We start from the raw sequence: 18,675 nt of genomic DNA, 5'->3' as shown, positions 1-18,675 counted from the left end.
AAAATTAGCACTCACACAGCTACATAAGAATAAAAAAAGAAAAACTATGGATATGTGGTATCATTTTAATCGTAAAAGTGACAGGTCAGTTTTACCGGATAGGAAACAGTGTAATAAAAATCCCATAAAAAATGTGTCAGAATGGTGTGTTTTTATAGTGTGAGGGCTGGGAAAATGAAAATAAAAAAAAAAGAGGAAAATCACCTGGTCTTGAAAGGGTGGCTAACACTGTTTCCTATCTGGTAAAACTGACCTGTCACTTTTACGATTAAAATGATACCACATATCTATAGTTTTTCTTGCGTTTTAATACTGAAAAATATTTCTTTGCATTGTTATATTCTGACCCCCATAACTTTTTTTATTCTAATGTAGCTGTGTGAGTGCTCATTTAATTTCATTTAATTTATGTGTATTAACCTTTTGATCAGTTTTTATTAAAAAAAATTGTGGAAGGTGAAGCACTGAAAACAGCGAATCAGCCACTTTGCCGTTTGCTTTATGGGATAAACGGCATATTCAAACACGGCTATGTCCATTTTTTTGAAGCACTGAAAACAGCATCCGGAGCTAATCCGTCACACTCATGTGAAAGAGGCCTACTCTTTCACACGAGCATGACGGATTAGCTCTGGATGCGTTCAGTAAAACTCGCACCATTTTGCAAGCAAGTTCAGTCAATTTTGTCTGCGATTGCGTTCAGTTGTTTCCGCACGGGTGCAATGCGTCTTGAGGCGTTTTTCATGCGCGTGATAAAAAAACTGAAGGTTTACAAACAACATCTCTTAGCAACCATCAGTTAAAAACGCATTGCATCTGCACTTGCTTGCGGATGCAATATGTTTTTCACTGAAGCCCCATTCACTTCTATGGGTCCAGGGCTGCGTGAAAAACGCAGAACATAGAACATGCTGCATTGCTCACGGAATGCAGAACTGATGCGTGAAAAACTATGCTCATGTACACAGACCCATTGAATTGAATGGGTCAGGATTCAGTGTGGGTGCTATAGCTTTACGTCACACATTGCACCCGCACGGAAAACTAGCTCATGTGAAAGGGGCCTTAAATAATCAACAAGATTAGCAAATTTGCCCCAAAATTTTGCTGAACAACTGCTTTGCGTGGCACCAGCAGAAGACCAAAGCACAGTGAGTGCAAGAAGAGTATTCTGGATCTGCAGAGAGGGCGGCGTCCGGAGCAGGTGAGGTAAGTTGTTCTGATCTGAGGTCTGATGAAGATTGGGGGGTCTGATGAAGATTAAGTGGCTGATTTGGGGGTCAGATAAAGATTGAGGCTCTGATCTGAGGTCTGATGAAGATTGGGGGCTATTTACAAGGCTATTTACAAGAATCAGGTAACCGTCATATGACTGTCATCAGTCCTGCACGTGGGTCCTAGAACACTTACATTTTTACAGGTACTGTACTAACATTTCCTCCATACTATGTTATCTGTACAGATGGGACCTCTAATTGTTTCACTAGTTGAGGTTAACACATCCAATTAGTTGTTAGTAACCATTTATCCAGTCTCAGGTTAAAAATAATTCAAATACTTACAGTCTTTCTTTTTTAAGTGATTCATTTCCTTTAGAACTACTAAGCCAATTCAATGCAACACCTATGGCCAGATCATAATGAGCCTAAAAATAAAATACATTTGCATATGGATAAACATATAACTACTGAGTAAACAATAAACTCTGCGCTGGTGTCAATATACAAAATGATAAATTAAAGGGGTTAGCCAAAATAACAAAAAAATGTTTTTTCTTCCTGGAACAACTCCACTCTAATCTATGTGCTCTGTCTGGTATTGCCACTCAGCTTCCTTCAAGTGAATGTTGCTGGGCTGCAATACCAGACATAGTCCATAGTCAAGAATGGCTGTACGTAGTGTATATGTACTATAGCCTTACTAAGCGAATAAACAGTAATATGTGTCCCAGGAGAGACTTTGTTTTTTTCAGTTATTTTTTTTCTCTCTCTCATTTAATCCATAATAGAAGACTATAGCCTTACTATATTGAGAATAGGGTTTTTTAATTCTTAGAAACCTAAAACATTACTTGTTGATTAATTTTATAGAAACCAGCGATATGTATTAGCTTTCTACCGATAAAAAAACATTCTCAATATGATGAGTTTTGTTAAGGGTTAAATGAGTGAGAAAAAAAATATCTAAAGGAAAAAAATCTGAATGTCTCTCTCAAGATTCAAGGGCTGACACTTACCTCCAGGACTGTGTTTTTTCTATTCTTAGAAAGCTAACACATTTTACTCAGGATAAGTAATCAATATTAGTGTTTCTTCCCTTCATACAGTTTATCGGCGGGGGTGCCAGGTGTCGAACCCCCACCAATCAGCAGTATAAATTTTTTTTAAAAAATTGAAAACCCTTTTAACAGCAGAAACAGAAAACAGTATTACATTGTACATATTAATTAACGAATGAAAGTATTAAAATCTCTGCTGTGTTAGGTATATGTGATGTAGATTTGTTACCAGATCATCTAAAGATGAGGACTCCCTTCTTCCTTTTGGGTCAAATTCCTTCTCTCGAAGAGTAGTGCTAACATAGTCTCCACTAAAAAACAAACAAACAAGCAAGCAAAGAACATTTATATCTGGATATATTCAATCACTAAAGTAATGCAATAGGCAAGGAAGAAACACTGGTGACTGTTCTATGACAAAATGTTTGAAGATTTGAAGTGCTATGGGTGGATTCCATGCCGGTCTGTGTGGCGACAACAAACTGTGAGGGGGCAGGGATTTTCACAGATTTTACAAGCCCCATAGCAAAGCTTAGTAGGGGCCTCCCTTGCCCCAGCAAGTTTTCCAGCACACGTGCGTAAAACACTCCCAGACAATGTGGTGGAAGAAACTTGACTTCTATGTTGGAAGAAATGGAACCAATGCTTCATATGGCGCTCATTCTCCACACCATATTTCTCAATGCTTTTACACCACACAACAGACATAAATACTGTATATTGTATTGTATATAATTACAGTATGTTTATATATCAGATATAATAAAAATGGCAATTTTCACAATGAATAGCAATAAAATAATAACCATATGATGTCAACATAATAATAAAATCTTTAAAATCCTGTCCCTTAAAGGGAACCTGTCACCTAGATTTTGGGTATAGAGCTGAGGACATGGGTTGTTAGATGGCCGCTAGCACATCCGCAATACCCGATCCCCATAGCTCTGTGTGCTTTTATTGTGTAAAAAAAAAAAAAGTTTGATACATATGCAAATTACCTGAGATGAGTCCTGTCCCTGACTCATCTCACGTTAATTTGCATATGTATCAAATCATTTTTTTTACACAATAAAAGAACACAGAGCTATGGGGACCGGGTATTGCGGATGTGCTAGCGGCCATCTAGCAACCCATGTCCTCAGCTCTATACCCAAAATCTAGGTGACAGGTTACCTTTAATACCATTAACATCAAAGAGAACAGAGTCCGACTTACAGAAGCTTTTCTATCTCTCTCCTCAGAAGTTTTCTTTCCATTATAGATCACACTGTCACGATCACAATATTCATGAAAGGTCCCAGCCCTGTAGGTGAGGGGCTGAAATTAGTATTTGTGCAATGGTAATAAGCAAAGTTTGTGATATTTAATGTAAAAATAGAGGGGCTCATTTATCAAACTGGCGTAAAGTAGAATTGGCTTAGTTGCCCATAGCAACCAATCAGATTCCACCTTTCATTTTTCACAGTACCTTTGGAAAATTAAAGGTGGAATCTGATTGGTTGCTATGGTCAGTTCCACTTTTCAACAGTTTGATAAATCTCCTCCAAAGTGTATAAAATTATCCCTTGCATCAATGTGGTACCCCACCTGTAAAAGGGATGGTTTACATAACTCCAGTCTATACCACTTCACGTCTCACGTATCTTTTCCTATGTCACAGGATGAGTTTGCCACTTGTTAATAGAATGTGCCAATACAATACTGATAAAGAGTATTATGAAATAATAGTAATAATTATCTTTATATAACTTATGTGAATTGTATAACAAGTCTTTTTCCATGGGCTGCAGCACAACAGGTATAAAATGTAAAGGCAATCACCCTGATTTATCAAAACTGGTTTAAAGGAAAACTAACCGAAACCAATCAGGAAAATGAAAAGTGAAATCCGATTGGTTGCTATGGGCAGTTTTCTTTCACACCAGTTTTGAGAAATCAGGGCCAATGATTTTTCATTTGGCACTCTCTTCTTATATATACCTAATGATATATTTGACACACGCCTAGCAGACTTATTAAAGGGATTGTGTTACAAAAATATTCTACATTTTTCAAACTAGCAGCTGGATCTGAATACTTTTGTAATTGGATGTAATTAAAAATTTAGTATAGCCACTAAGTTATTCCACAAAATGTATCTATAGAGCGCCACCGGCTTTTTGTTCTATTCCTTATTCTCTGTCCCCCTTGCTGAGGTGGTCGCACATGTCAATTCCATCTTTCGACTGTTACCAGGCATAGCTACAGTTAAAAACTATCATCGTTAGGGCTCATTCACACGACCGTGGATTTGTTCCGCATCAAAGCCGCATTTTTTGCGGCGTGGGTGCGGACCCATTCACTTCAATGGGGCCGCAAAAGATGCGGACAGCACTCCATGTGCTGTCCGCACCCATTGCTCCGTTCCGTGGCTCTGCAAAAATTATGAGTCGAGTCATATTTTTGTCCGTTTTGCAGACAAGAATAGGCATATCTATAAAGGGCCGTCCATTCCGCAAATTGTAGAAGACACAGGGGCTGCATCAGTGTTTTGTGGATCCGCAATTTGCAAACCATATAACACGGCACGGTCGTGTGAACAAGCCCTTACAAGGAGCTACAGCAAAAAGGACACACCCATCTGAGCTGTGATAGGGAGAGAGCTGCAGCAGAAAGGAGATGCCCCCTGAGCTGTGAGAGGGAGAGAGCTGCTGCAGAAAGGACACACGACCTGAGCTGTGAGATTGAGAGAGCTACAGCAGAATGGACACGTCACCTGGGCTTTGAAAGGGAGAAAGCTGCAGCAGAAAGAATACTCTGCTTGAACTGCCAGCCTGAAGAGAATCTAGTAGAGCAATAACTATTCTCCATTCACCTCCCCCCCTCCCAACCTTGTTCTTCAGAGCCCGATCCATCATCCCTTGGTATCCACCACACCCCAAGTACTCAGAAGCTCTACAGATATCAACTGGTGACTCGCTCATGCAACTTTTTATCTACTCCCCTATTGTTTTAAGATGGTTGGACAAATGTACAAATCAAGCCCCTTTTACCTTTTGTGTCACCTCTATCTCCTCATAGATTGTAAGTTCTTTTGAGCAAGGCCCTCATTTGTTGCTGTGTAATGTGTGATTCTGTGTGTACGTGAACCCCCTGCAGAATATGTTGGCGCTGTATACATAAGGATTATTTTTATTATCTCTGGATCCATGTCAAGTACAGGGCTGGTTCTCTCTTTACATAGTGACATAGTTGATACGGCTGAAAAAAAACATAAGTCCATCAAGTTCAACCAAGGGATAGGTGGGGACGCGAATCCCAGAAGGAAGTGAGACTCCGATTTCTACACGTTTTCATAAGCATTAATGTTGTTTACTTTTAAGAATACATCTAAACCCTTTTTAAAACTATCCACTGTTCCTGCTGTATCCATGTCCTGAGGAAGTCTATTCCACAGATTCACAGTTCTTACAGTAAAGAATCTTAGACGCTTCTGGAGACTGAACTTTTTTTTCTCCAGTCAGAAGCAGTGCCCCCTTGTCTTTTGAGTGCATTTTACATGTGTCGGGGATATAAAGCAAATGCTTTATATAAAAGAAAGAATCAAAGGAAAAATTTCTAAGGGAATTGAACCTAGAGGTGGACATATAAAACACCTCAAAAATAATTTTTTGTTATTTTAATTATATTGTGCAATCACTAAAATAAGGTACAAGCATCTATGCAAAAATATAAATGATTTACTATACAATAATTTAAAATACAATCAAAGCTTGATAGATGTGAAACTCAAAAATATGCAATAACACACAGTGATATACAGTAACCAAAATTCGACTACCCGCATTCCATATCACCTCTCAAACATAAAAATGTAATAAAAGCATCTCGACAACAATTAGGAGATACACAATCAATAGTGATAAAGACAGATGCGAACCCTTGCTCTGCTCAAACTATGACCAATCTCAGATATCATGTAGTATTGCTACATAAGTTATAAATTATCAAGCCTGATATGACTATGGAATGAATATTCCAATCAGAGATTTCCTCTGATATCAATATTAGACCTTTTAGACCTGCATCTTTATTGAATAGTGATAATATTGATGTAGAACATCTAATATTACACATCCGCAATAAAGCGGTGATTTTCCTAAATATCAAGCCAATTAATTCATTCAATACTATACATAATAAAGTTATTAGTTACCCGAGAGTGCAGTTGATATGCAGAGTCTAAGGGAAGTAAGCTCTAAGGTCCGTTTTGATCATTGGGATTTTTCTACTGGCGTCTCTCCTTTCTTTCTTTGCTTCTCTGTGTTCCCTGTGTCTTCTGTTGCTCCCTGTTGTTGTTCTTCTTTCCCTTCATGTGTGTGTGGTTTATGATCACAAACTTATCAGTTAGACACACCTTCCTAACTTGGAGTTTTCCAATCATTGTCGGTTAGGCGTGTACATATGATAATAACTGTGATGTCACTATATCACCCAGAATGTATTTCAGCTGTTGGTGCAATGTCACCTATTCATACCTAGGTGGCACTATTGCATAAGCTACTAGCATCATCACTATTAAGGGTTAACTGTCCAGGTCTAATTTTACTTACATTCTATACACATAATATATGGAATCCTAAATCAGAGCTAAAGGATTAATTTTGACACAAAAATCAATTAAGGCATAGACTTTGTGGTACCATTTAGACTTTTCCCATACTCTCAAATTTATGTACTGATAAGAATATAATGGACCTTGTACTCTCACAGACATGTGTCTCCTCTGTTACTCCAACGGTTTATTGTTAGTTAAAATAACACCATCTTCCCTGAACGAGGACTCAATAACACAGTCTACACTTTAAATTCTTCTCACCATGCTTTAGGAGTGTATGCGTTCCTAGTGAGAAATATATAAGATAATAGATGCATTGACGTCCTTCATAATATCCAACAATATAAAATTATATATATGTCCAATTGATTATCTTGTACTAAAAACGTATTGTTCATTATACATATACATCACAGATTTTCTGCTTCATCAATAGACATTAAACAATAAGGATAATTAGCACCAGATGCGTCTAGAAAATATCCTGATCTCAGTCATAAATCTGTAAGGAGACAAGAATGACTCTTCTCAGACTGGTACATCAACAAAGAAAAAAATTACATGAACTGTGTCCTTTCCAGGCCTACTTTAAAATACATACACAATGGTGAATATAACACACATGGACTATTACATATCAAATCCACTATAATTAGAATATTTTGATATCAATTTTCTACATCTATGAAAAGACACAACACATGGAATAGTTTTTTACCGTATTTTTTGTATGGCCCATTTTTATATTTGTATAGGTTAATCATGTCCTCCCTTAGACATCTCTTCTCAAGACTAAATAAATTCAATTCTTTTAATCTTTCTTCATAACTAAGATCCTCCATGCCCCTTATCAGTTTAGTCGCTCTCCTCTGTACTTTTTCCAGCTGCAGTGTGCCCTTTCTATTGACTGTTGCCCAGAACAGAACTGCATATTCCAGATTACGCCACAACAACGCTTTGTAAAGTGGTAATATTACATCCCTAATCCGCGAGCCCATGCCTCGTTTAATGCATGACAATATTCTGGTGGCCTTAGAAGCAGCTGATTGGCATTGTATTCTGTTATTTAATCTACCATCTACAAGGACAAAGGAAAATATATCCAGCTCACCCGTGATTCTCCTGTGGATAGGTGCACAGAACAGACACTAGTCCTGATGAATGTTCATGTACAGAAAAGAAGGATCCAGCACCAACTGTTAAAGATTTTCGGTCTGGTCTTTATTTCACCAAAAGGACATATACAAATTCAGTGACACTTTCTCCCACTCTCCCCCGATTTACGCGTTTCGAACACTTCTGTTCTTAATCATAATCAAATGTGTCTGTTCCACCATGAACTTAAATAGGCTCAACTCCCCTCCAACCTGGGGGGAGGAGGGGGCCGGACCTAATCATTGGCGCATCAGACACCTGTTCAAACATGTGCACCCGTGGTATATAAAATTCAGAAATCTATAAAACCATATGTAGACGGGTCTCAGCACTGATGGACATTAAATATATGTCACATATAAAATGTATATAACATGTTCCTGCACGTAGGTTCTTTTGCACACCGCATCGAATCCTAATGTACTGTATATCAGGCCCCATCTGTGCAGGCCATTCACATGCAATTCACAAAAAAACACATAATTCGAACATTGTCCTGGGAAACTTCAATTCACAGGTCAGGTTTCCCTCTGCACATGCTTCAGTGCATAACAAACCCGAATACATGAAATGATGGTAATATAGTAAAAACAAATATATATAAATATATAAATAAATAAATATATATATATATATATATATATATGTAATGAAACTCCGCAGCACTCCTTGAAAGGTGAAAAAAATGTGCTATTTATTCACACATGTCATTTAGCAACGTTTCGGTTCTCTCTCAGAACCTTTCTCAAGCCAAGGTTCTGAGATATAAAAACAGATAAAAACAATGCAAAAGTTTTGCTGTTATCTATATATGAACTCAATATAGGTACATCAATTCTTTTTTCATGTTCAGACCTTGTGGATATCGAGTATTAAGTCTCCAAATCCAGAAGGCATCACACCAAAAAAAAATTGTTTAATGTCGCCTCCCCTGACCGGGACTGTAACTCTCTTGATTGCAAATGTGCTAAATCCATTGAGACTGCGATTATGTTGATAAAATGATTTGCTGCATTAGATACTCCAGTGGTTGTGGGGTTAGAGATGTAATTTAAATGTTCTCGTAATCTTTCCTTATTTTTCCTGCTAGTACTGCCCACGTACATAAGATCGCACAATGTGCATGAGATAATATAAATTACTCCTATGGTATTACAGTTAATATAACTCTTGATAGGGAAAATTTCAGTATGTGTCGAATTATGAAATTCTTTTGTTATACACGCTACTTTGCATGTTTTGCAAGGATGGCTCCCGCATTTAGAAAATCCTGTGTATTTTAACCAAGTTGCTGGGGTTTGTTTTTGTGTCGATATGTACATAGATGGTGATAATGTTGTGCCCATAATGTTTTTTTTGGGCGTATTGGATTGAGGTGATTAATATCACCTTGGTGGCCCTATTTCAACTTTTCACTGTGTATTCAATTACCCCTTATTTCCACATTTTTGTTCCCTGTACTACCTATTTTTACCTGTGCTTAAAATAGGGTTGCTAGGCATGGTCCGTCTATCTGTTGATAGACGGAGCACGCAGCGTGCAAGGTCACATTACTGACAGCCAGGGACTGTAGGTAAATGATTAAAGCCAGGTCCTCCCCAGCAGCTGATAACAGTGCCTGGGGTGTGTGCACTTCTCCCTGTCCCTGCGCTTGGCAGACGCTCCCTCACTCAGCAGACTTGGAGAATGCAGAGTGGAAGCAGCGCACAACAGGGAAGGGAGATCTGCCGTCTGCTCAGTGTATAAATGAAAGCAACATGTGGTAAGAGGACCCCTTTGTGCTGCAGGAGATTAACCCTTTAGGGGGGAGAGCTCTGGTTACTGACACCTTTGGGGGGCTATTGTTACTGGCTAGTGAGGGCAGGCGGGATTAGCCTCAGGGTGAGGGCAGTGGCGGCCATCTTAACTGAATAGTGAAATTGCAGTTTTATGCAGACTGGTTGCTAAGGGCTGAATCTTATTAAATATGGGGTAAGTCAGTCTAATAGTAACTGATTCTGGAATATCATGTTATTAGTAACTACATATATGAAAATTGAAATTAGGGTCTAAATGTGACAGTTATCCTTTAAGTTCATGGCGGAACAGACACATTTGATTATGATTAAGAACAGAAGTGTTCGAAACGCGTAAATCGGGGGAGAGTGGGAGAAGGTGTCACTGAATTTGTATATGTCCTTTTGGTGAAATAAAAACCGGACCGAAAATCTTTCACAGTTGGTGCTGGATCCTTCTTTTCTGTACATGAACATCTACAAGGACACCCAAATCCTTTTCTATAAGTGACTCTCCCAGTGCTACATCACCTAGGACATATGAAGCACAGAGATTATTACTATCAAGATGCATAACTTTACATTTATCCACATTGAACCTCATTTGCCAAGTTGATGCCCAATCACTCAGAGTGTTCAAGTCAGCTTTTAGCTTATGGACATCTTCCATAGACTGTACAGTACTACATAGCATGGAGTCATCTGCAAAAATATAAATGGTGCTATTAATCCTGTCCTCTATATAATTAATAAATAAATTAAATAATAGAGGGCCCAGCACTGAACCTTGGGGTACACCACTTATAACCTGGGACCATTCTGAATAGGAGTCATTGACCACAAGTCTCTGGACACAGTCCTTCAACCAGTTTTCAATCCAATTACAAACTATACTTTCCAAGCCTATAGGTCTATAATTACCTGTGAAGGACCTAGATCCTTTTTTGAATATGGGCACCACATTTGCTTTGCGCCAATCGCTTGGCACTGTACCAGTACCTAGAGAATCTTTAAAAATTATAAGCAGGGGCACAGCAATGATTGAACGGAGCTCTTTAAGCACTCTTGGGTGCAATCCATCTGGACCCGGAGCCTTGTTCACATTTACCTTATTTAACTTATCTTACACCAGTTAGCCAATTGTAGAAGACACAGGGGCTGCATCAGTGTTTTGTGGATCCGCAATTTGCAAACCATATAACACGGCACGGTCGTGTGAACAAGCCCTTACAAGGAGCTACAGCAAAAAGGACACACCCATCTGAGCTGTGATAGGGAGAGAGCTGCAGCAGAAAGGAGATGCCCCCTGAGCTGTGAGAGGGAGAGAGCTGCTGCAGAAAGGACACACGACCTGAGCTGTGAGATTGAGAGAGCTACAGCAGAATGGACACGTCACCTGGGCTTTGAAAGGGAGAAAGCTGCAGCAGAAAGAATACTCTGCTTGAACTGCCAGCCTGAAGAGAATCTAGTAGAGCAATAACTATTCTCCATTCACCTCCCCCCCTCCCAACCTTGTTCTTCAGAGCCCGATCCATCATCCCTTGGTATCCACCACACCCCAAGTACTCAGAAGCTCTACAGATATCAACTGGTGACTCGCTCATGCAACTTTTTATCTACTCCCCTATTGTTTTAAGATGGTTGGACAAATGTACAAATCAAGCCCCTTTTACCTTTTGTGTCACCTCTATCTCCTCATAGATTGTAAGTTCTTTTGAGCAAGGCCCTCATTTGTTGCTGTGTAATGTGTGATTCTGTGTGTACGTGAACCCCCTGCAGAATATGTTGGCGCTGTATACATAAGGATTATTTTTATTATCTCTGGATCCATGTCAAGTACAGGGCTGGTTCTCTCTTTACATAGTGACATAGTTGATACGGCTGAAAAAAAACATAAGTCCATCAAGTTCAACCAAGGGATAGGTGGGGACGCGAATCCCAGAAGGAAGTGAGACTCCGATTTCTACACGTTTTCATAAGCATTAATGTTGTTTACTTTTAAGAATACATCTAAACCCTTTTTAAAACTATCCACTGTTCCTGCTGTATCCATGTCCTGAGGAAGTCTATTCCACAGATTCACAGTTCTTACAGTAAAGAATCTTAGACGCTTCTGGAGACTGAACTTTTTTTTCTCCAGTCAGAAGCAGTGCCCCCTTGTCTTTTGAGTGCATTTTACATGTGTCGGGGATATAAAGCAAATGCTTTATATAAAAGAAAGAATCAAAGGAAAAATTTCTAAGGGAATTGAACCTAGAGGTGGACATATAAAACACCTCAAAAATAATTTTTTGTTATTTTAATTATATTGTGCAATCACTAAAATAAGGTACAAGCATCTATGCAAAAATATAAATGATTTACTATACAATAATTTAAAATACAATCAAAGCTTGATAGATGTGAAACTCAAAAATATGCAATAACACACAGTGATATACAGTAACCAAAATTCGACTACCCGCATTCCATATCACCTCTCAAACATAAAAATGTAATAAAAGCATCTCGACAACAATTAGGAGATACACAATCAATAGTGATAAAGACAGATGCGAACCCTTGCTCTGCTCAAACTATGACCAATCTCAGATATCATGTAGTATTGCTACATAAGTTATAAATTATCAAGCCTGATATGACTATGGAATGAATATTCCAATCAGAGATTTCCTCTGATATCAATATTAGACCTTTTAGACCTGCATCTTTATTGAATAGTGATAATATTGATGTAGAACATCTAATATTACACATCCGCAATAAAGCGGTGATTTTCCTAAATATCAAGCCAATTAATTCATTCAATACTATACATAATAAAGTTATTAGTTACCCGAGAGTGCAGTTGATATGCAGAGTCTAAGGGAAGTAAGCTCTAAGGTCCGTTTTGATCATTGGGATTTTTCTACTGGCGTCTCTCCTTTCTTTCTTTGCTTCTCTGTGTTCCCTGTGTCTTCTGTTGCTCCCTGTTGTTGTTCTTCTTTCCCTTCATGTGTGTGTGGTTTATGATCACAAACTTATCAGTTAGACACACCTTCCTAACTTGGAGTTTTCCAATCATTGTCGGTTAGGCGTGTACATATGATAATAACTGTGATGTCACTATATCACCCAGAATGTATTTCAGCTGTTGGTGCAATGTCACCTATTCATACCTAGGTGGCACTATTGCATAAGCTACTAGCATCATCACTATTAAGGGTTAACTGTCCAGGTCTAATTTTTCTTACATTCTATACACATAATATATGGAATCCTAAATCAGAGCTAAAGGATTAATTTTGACACAAAAATCAATTAAGGCATAGACTTTGTGGTACCATTTAGACTTTTCCCATACTCTCAAATTTATGTACTGATAAGAATATAATGGACCTTGTACTCTCACAGACATGTGTCTCCTCTGTTACTCCAACGGTTTATTGTTAGTTAAAATAACACCATCTTCCCTGAACGAGGACTCAATAACACAGTCTACACTTTAAATTCTTCTCACCATGCTTTAGGAGTGTATGCGTTCCTAGTGAGAAATATATAAGATAATAGATGCATTGACGTCCTTCATAATATCCAACAATATAAAATGATATATATGTCCAATTGATTATCTTGTACTAAAAACGTATTGTTCATTATACATATACATATACATCACAGATTTTCTGCTTCATCAATAGACATTAAACAATAAGGATAATTAGCACCAGATGCGTCTAGAAAATATCCTGATCTCAGTCATAAATCTGTAAGGAGACAAGAATGACTCTTCTCAGACTGGTACATCAACAAAGAAAAAAATTACATGAACTGTGTCCTTTCCAGGCCTACTTTAAAATACATACACAATGGTGAATATAACACACATGGACTATTACATATCAAATCCACTATAATTAGAATATTTTGATATCAATTTTCTACATCTATGAAAAGACACAACACATGGAATAGTTTTTTACCGTATTTTTTGTATGGCCCATTTTTATATTTGTATAGGTTAATCATGTCCTCCCTTAGACATCTCTTCTCAAGACTAAATAAATTCAATTCTTTTAATCTTTCTTCATAACTAAGATCCTCCATGCCCCTTATCAGTTTAGTCGCTCTCCTCTGTACTTTTTCCAGCTGCAGTGTGCCCTTTCTATTGACTGTTGCCCAGAACAGAACTGCATATTCCAGATTACGCCACAACAACGCTTTGTAAAGTGGTAATATTACATCCCTAATCCGCGAGCCCATGCCTCGTTTAATGCATGACAATATCCTGGTGGCCTTAGAAGCAGCTGATTGGCATTGTATTCTGTTATTTAATCTACCATCTACAAGGACAAAGGAAAATATATCCAGCTCACCCGTGATTCTCCTGTGGATAGGTGCACAGAACAGACACTAGTCCTGATGAATGTTCATGTACAGAAAAGAAGGATCCAGCACCAACTGTTAAAGATTTTCGGTCTGGTCTTTATTTCACCAAAAGGACATATACAAATTCAGTGACACTTTCTCCCACTCTCCCCCGATTTACGCGTTTCGAACACTTCTGTTCTTAATCATAATCAAATGTGTCTGTTCCACCATGAACTTAAATAGGCTCAACTCCCCTCCAACCTGGGGGGAGGAGGGGGCCGGACCTAATCATTGGCGCATCAGACACCTGTTCAAACATGTGCACCCGTGGTATATAAAATTCAGAAATCTATAAAACCATATGTAGACGGGTCTCAGCACTGATGGACATTAAATATATGTCACATATAAAATGTATATAACATGTTCCTGCACGTAGGTTCTTTTGCACACCGCATCGAATCCTAATGTACTGTATATCAGGCCCCATCTGTGCAGGCCATTCACATGCAATTCACAAAAAAAACACATAATTCGAACATTGTCCTGGGAAACTTCAATTCACAGGTCAGGTTTCCCTCTGCACATGCTTCAGTGCATAACAAACCCGAATACATGAAATGATGGTAATATAGTAAAAACAAATATATATAAATATATAAATAAATATATATATATATATATATATATATATATATATATATGTATGTAATGAAACTCCGCAGCACTCCTTGAAAGGTGAAAAAAATGTGCTATTTATTCACACATGTCATTTAGCAACGTTTCGGTTCTCTCTCAGAACCTTTCTCAAGCCAAGGTTCTGAGATATAAAAACAGATAAAAACAATGCAAAAGTTTTGCTGTTATCTATATATGAACTCAATATAGGTACATCAATTCTTTTTTCATGTTCAGACCTTGTGGATATCGAGTATTAAGTCTCCAAATCCAGAAGGCATCACACCAAAAAAAAATTGTTTAATGTCGCCTCCCCTGACCGGGACTGTAACTCTCTTGATTGCAAATGTGCTAAATCCATTGAGACTGCGATTATGTTGATAAAATGATTTGCTGCATTAGATACTCCAGTGGTTGTGGGGTTAGAGATGTAATTTAAATGTTCTCGTAATCTTTCCTTATTTTTCCTGCTAGTACTGCCCACGTACATAAGATCGCACAATGTGCATGAGATAATATAAATGACTCCTATGGTATTACAGTTAATATAACTCTTGATAGGGAAAATTTCAGTATGTGTCGAATTATGAAATTCTTTTGTTATACACGCTACTTTGCATGTTTTGCAAGGATGGCTCCCGCAGTTAGAAAATCCTGTGTATTTTAACCAAGTTGCTGGGGTTTGTTTTTGTGTCGATATGTACATAGATGGTGATAATGTTGTGCCCATAATGTTTTTTTTGGGCGTATTGGATTGAGGTGATTAATATCACCTTGGTGGCCCTATTTCAACTTTTCACTGTGTATTCAATTACCCCTTATTTCCACATTTTTGTTCCCTGTACTACCTATTTTTACCTGTGCTTAAAATAGGGTTGCTAGGCATGGTCCGTCTATCTGTTGATAGACGGAGCACGCAGCGTGCAAGGTCACATTACTGACAGCCAGGGACTGTAGGTAAATGATTAAAGCCAGGTCCTCCCCAGCAGCTGATAACAGTGCCTGGGGTGTGTGCACTTCTCCCTGTCCCTGCGCTTGGCAGACGCTCCCTCACTCAGCAGACTTGGAGAATGCAGAGTGGAAGCAGCGCACAACAGGGAAGGGAGATCTGCCGTCTGCTCAGTGTATAAATGAAAGCAACATGTGGTAAGAGGACCCCTTTGTGCTGCAGGAGATTAACCCTTTAGGGGGGAGAGCTCTGGTTACTGACACCTTTGGGGGGCTATTGTTACTGGCTAGTGAGGGCAGGCGGGATTAGCCTCAGGGTGAGGGCAGTGGCGGCCATCTTAACTGAATAGTGAAATTGCAGTTTTATGCAGACTGGTTGCTAAGGGCTGAATCTTATTAAATATGGGGTAAGTCAGTCTAATAGTAACTGATTCTGGAATATCATGTTATTAGTAACTACATATATGAAAATTGAAATTAGGGTCTAAATGTGACAGTTATCCTTTAAGTTCATGGCGGAACAGACACATTTGATTATGATTAAGAACAGAAGTGTTCGAAACGCGTAAATCGGGGGAGAGTGGGAGAAGGTGTCACTGAATTTGTATATGTCCTTTTGGTGAAATAAAAACCGGACCGAAAATCTTTCACAGTTGGTGCTGGATCCTTCTTTTCTGTACATGAACATCTACAAGGACACCCAAATCCTTTTCTATAAGTGACTCTCCCAGTGCTACATCACCTAGGACATATGAAGCACAGAGATTATTACTATCAAGATGCATAACTTTACATTTATCCACATTGAACCTCATTTGCCAAGTTGATGCCCAATCACTCAGAGTGTTCAAGTCAGCTTTTAGCTTATGGACATCTTCCATAGACTGTACAGTACTACATAGCATGGAGTCATCTGCAAAAATATAAATGGTGCTATTAATCCTGTCCTCTATATAATTAATAAATAAATTAAATAATAGAGGGCCCAGCACTGAACCTTGGGGTACACCACTTATAACCTGGGACCATTCTGAATAGGAGTCATTGACCACAAGTCTCTGGACACAGTCCTTCAACCAGTTTTCAATCCAATTACAAACTATACTTTCCAAGCCTATAGGTCTATAATTACCTGTGAAGGACCTAGATCCTTTTTTGAATATGGGCACCACATTTGCTTTGCGCCAATCGCTTGGCACTGTACCAGTACCTAGAGAATCTTTAAAAATTATAAGCAGGGGCACAGCAATGATTGAACGGAGCTCTTTAAGCACTCTTGGGTGCAATCCATCTGGACCCGGAGCCTTGTTCACATTTACCTTATTTAACTTATCTTACACCAGTTAGCCAATTGTAGAAGACACAGGGGCTGCATCAGTGTTTTGTGGATCCGCAATTTGCAAACCATATAACACGGCACGGTCGTGTGAACAAGCCCTTACAAGGAGCTACAGCAAAAAGGACACACCCATCTGAGCTGTGATAGGGAGAGAGCTGCAGCAGAAAGGAGATGCCCCCTGAGCTGTGAGAGGGAGAGAGCTGCTGCAGAAAGGACACACGACCTGAGCTGTGAGATTGAGAGAGCTACAGCAGAATGGACACGTCACCTGGGCTTTGAAAGGGAGAAAGCTGCAGCAGAAAGAATACTCTGCTTGAACTGCCAGCCTGAAGAGAATCTAGTAGAGCAATAACTATTCTCCATTCACCTCCCCCCCTCCCAACCTTGTTCTTCAGAGCCCGATCCATCATCCCTTGGTATCCACCACACCCCAAGTACTCAGAAGCTCTACAGATATCAACTGGTGACTCGCTCATGCAACTTTTTATCTACTCCCCTATTGTTTTAAGATGGTTGGACAAATGTACAAATCAAGCCCCTTTTACCTTTTGTGTCACCTCTATCTCCTCATAGATTGTAAGTTCTTTTGAGCAAGGCCCTCATTTGTTGCTGTGTAATGTGTGATTCTGTGTGTACGTGAACCCCCTGCAGAATATGTTGGCGCTGTATACATAAGGATTATTTTTATTATCTCTGGATCCATGTCAAGTACAGGGCTGGTTCTCTCTTTACATAGTGACATAGTTGATACGGCTGAAAAAAAACATAAGTCCATCAAGTTCAACCAAGGGATAGGTGGGGACGCGAATCCCAGAAGGAAGTGAGACTCCGATTTCTACACGTTTTCATAAGCATTAATGTTGTTTACTTTTAAGAATACATCTAAACCCTTTTTAAAACTATCCACTGTTCCTGCTGTATCCATGTCCTGAGGAAGTCTATTCCACAGATTCACAGTTCTTACAGTAAAGAATCTTAGACGCTTCTGGAGACTGAACTTTTTTTTCTCCAGTCAGAAGCAGTGCCCCCTTGTCTTTTGAGTGCATTTTACATGTGTCGGGGATATAAAGCAAATGCTTTATATAAAAGAAAGAATCAAAGGAAAAATTTCTAAGGGAATTGAACCTAGAGGTGGACATATAAAACACCTCAAAAATAATTTTTTGTTATTTTAATTATATTGTGCAATCACTAAAATAAGGTACAAGCATCTATGCAAAAATATAAATGATTTACTATACAATAATTTAAAATACAATCAAAGCTTGATAGATGTGAAACTCAAAAATATGCAATAACACACAGTGATATACAGTAACCAAAATTCGACTACCCGCATTCCATATCACCTCTCAAACATAAAAATGTAATAAAAGCATCTCGACAACAATTAGGAGATACACAATCAATAGTGATAAAGACAGATGCGAACCCTTGCTCTGCTCAAACTATGACCAATCTCAGATATCATGTAGTATTGCTACATAAGTTATAAATTATCAAGCCTGATATGACTATGGAATGAATATTCCAATCAGAGATTTCCTCTGAT

At 38.6% G+C, this 18,675-nt stretch overlaps 1 protein-coding gene across 1 annotated transcript in view; it reads right to left on the bottom strand.

Annotated features, from left to right (window-relative positions):
- The window catches only part of C7H2orf80 (chromosome 7 C2orf80 homolog), a 58,160-nt gene extending 54,565 nt beyond the window's left edge, over positions 1-3,595 (bottom strand). Inside the window, exons 1-3 of the mRNA XM_040441478.1 lie at positions 3,497-3,595; positions 2,508-2,589; positions 1,563-1,645 (exon numbers count right to left, since the gene is read on the bottom strand). Coding sequence (XP_040297412.1) covers positions 1,563-1,645; positions 2,508-2,589; positions 3,497-3,537 — 206 coding nt within the window. The 5' untranslated portion in view covers positions 3,538-3,595. The remainder of the gene's footprint in view (positions 1-1,562; positions 1,646-2,507; positions 2,590-3,496) is intronic.
- Positions 3,596-18,675: the final 15,080 nt, after the last annotated feature.

The sequence above is a fragment of the Bufo bufo genome, chromosome 7 (genome assembly GCF_905171765.1).
Source record: "Bufo bufo chromosome 7, aBufBuf1.1, whole genome shotgun sequence".
In the NCBI taxonomy this organism is placed as follows: domain Eukaryota; kingdom Metazoa; phylum Chordata; class Amphibia; order Anura; family Bufonidae; genus Bufo; species Bufo bufo.
The sequence above is the reverse complement of the archived record's forward strand: the minus strand, read 5'-3'. Positions and strand labels throughout refer to the sequence as shown.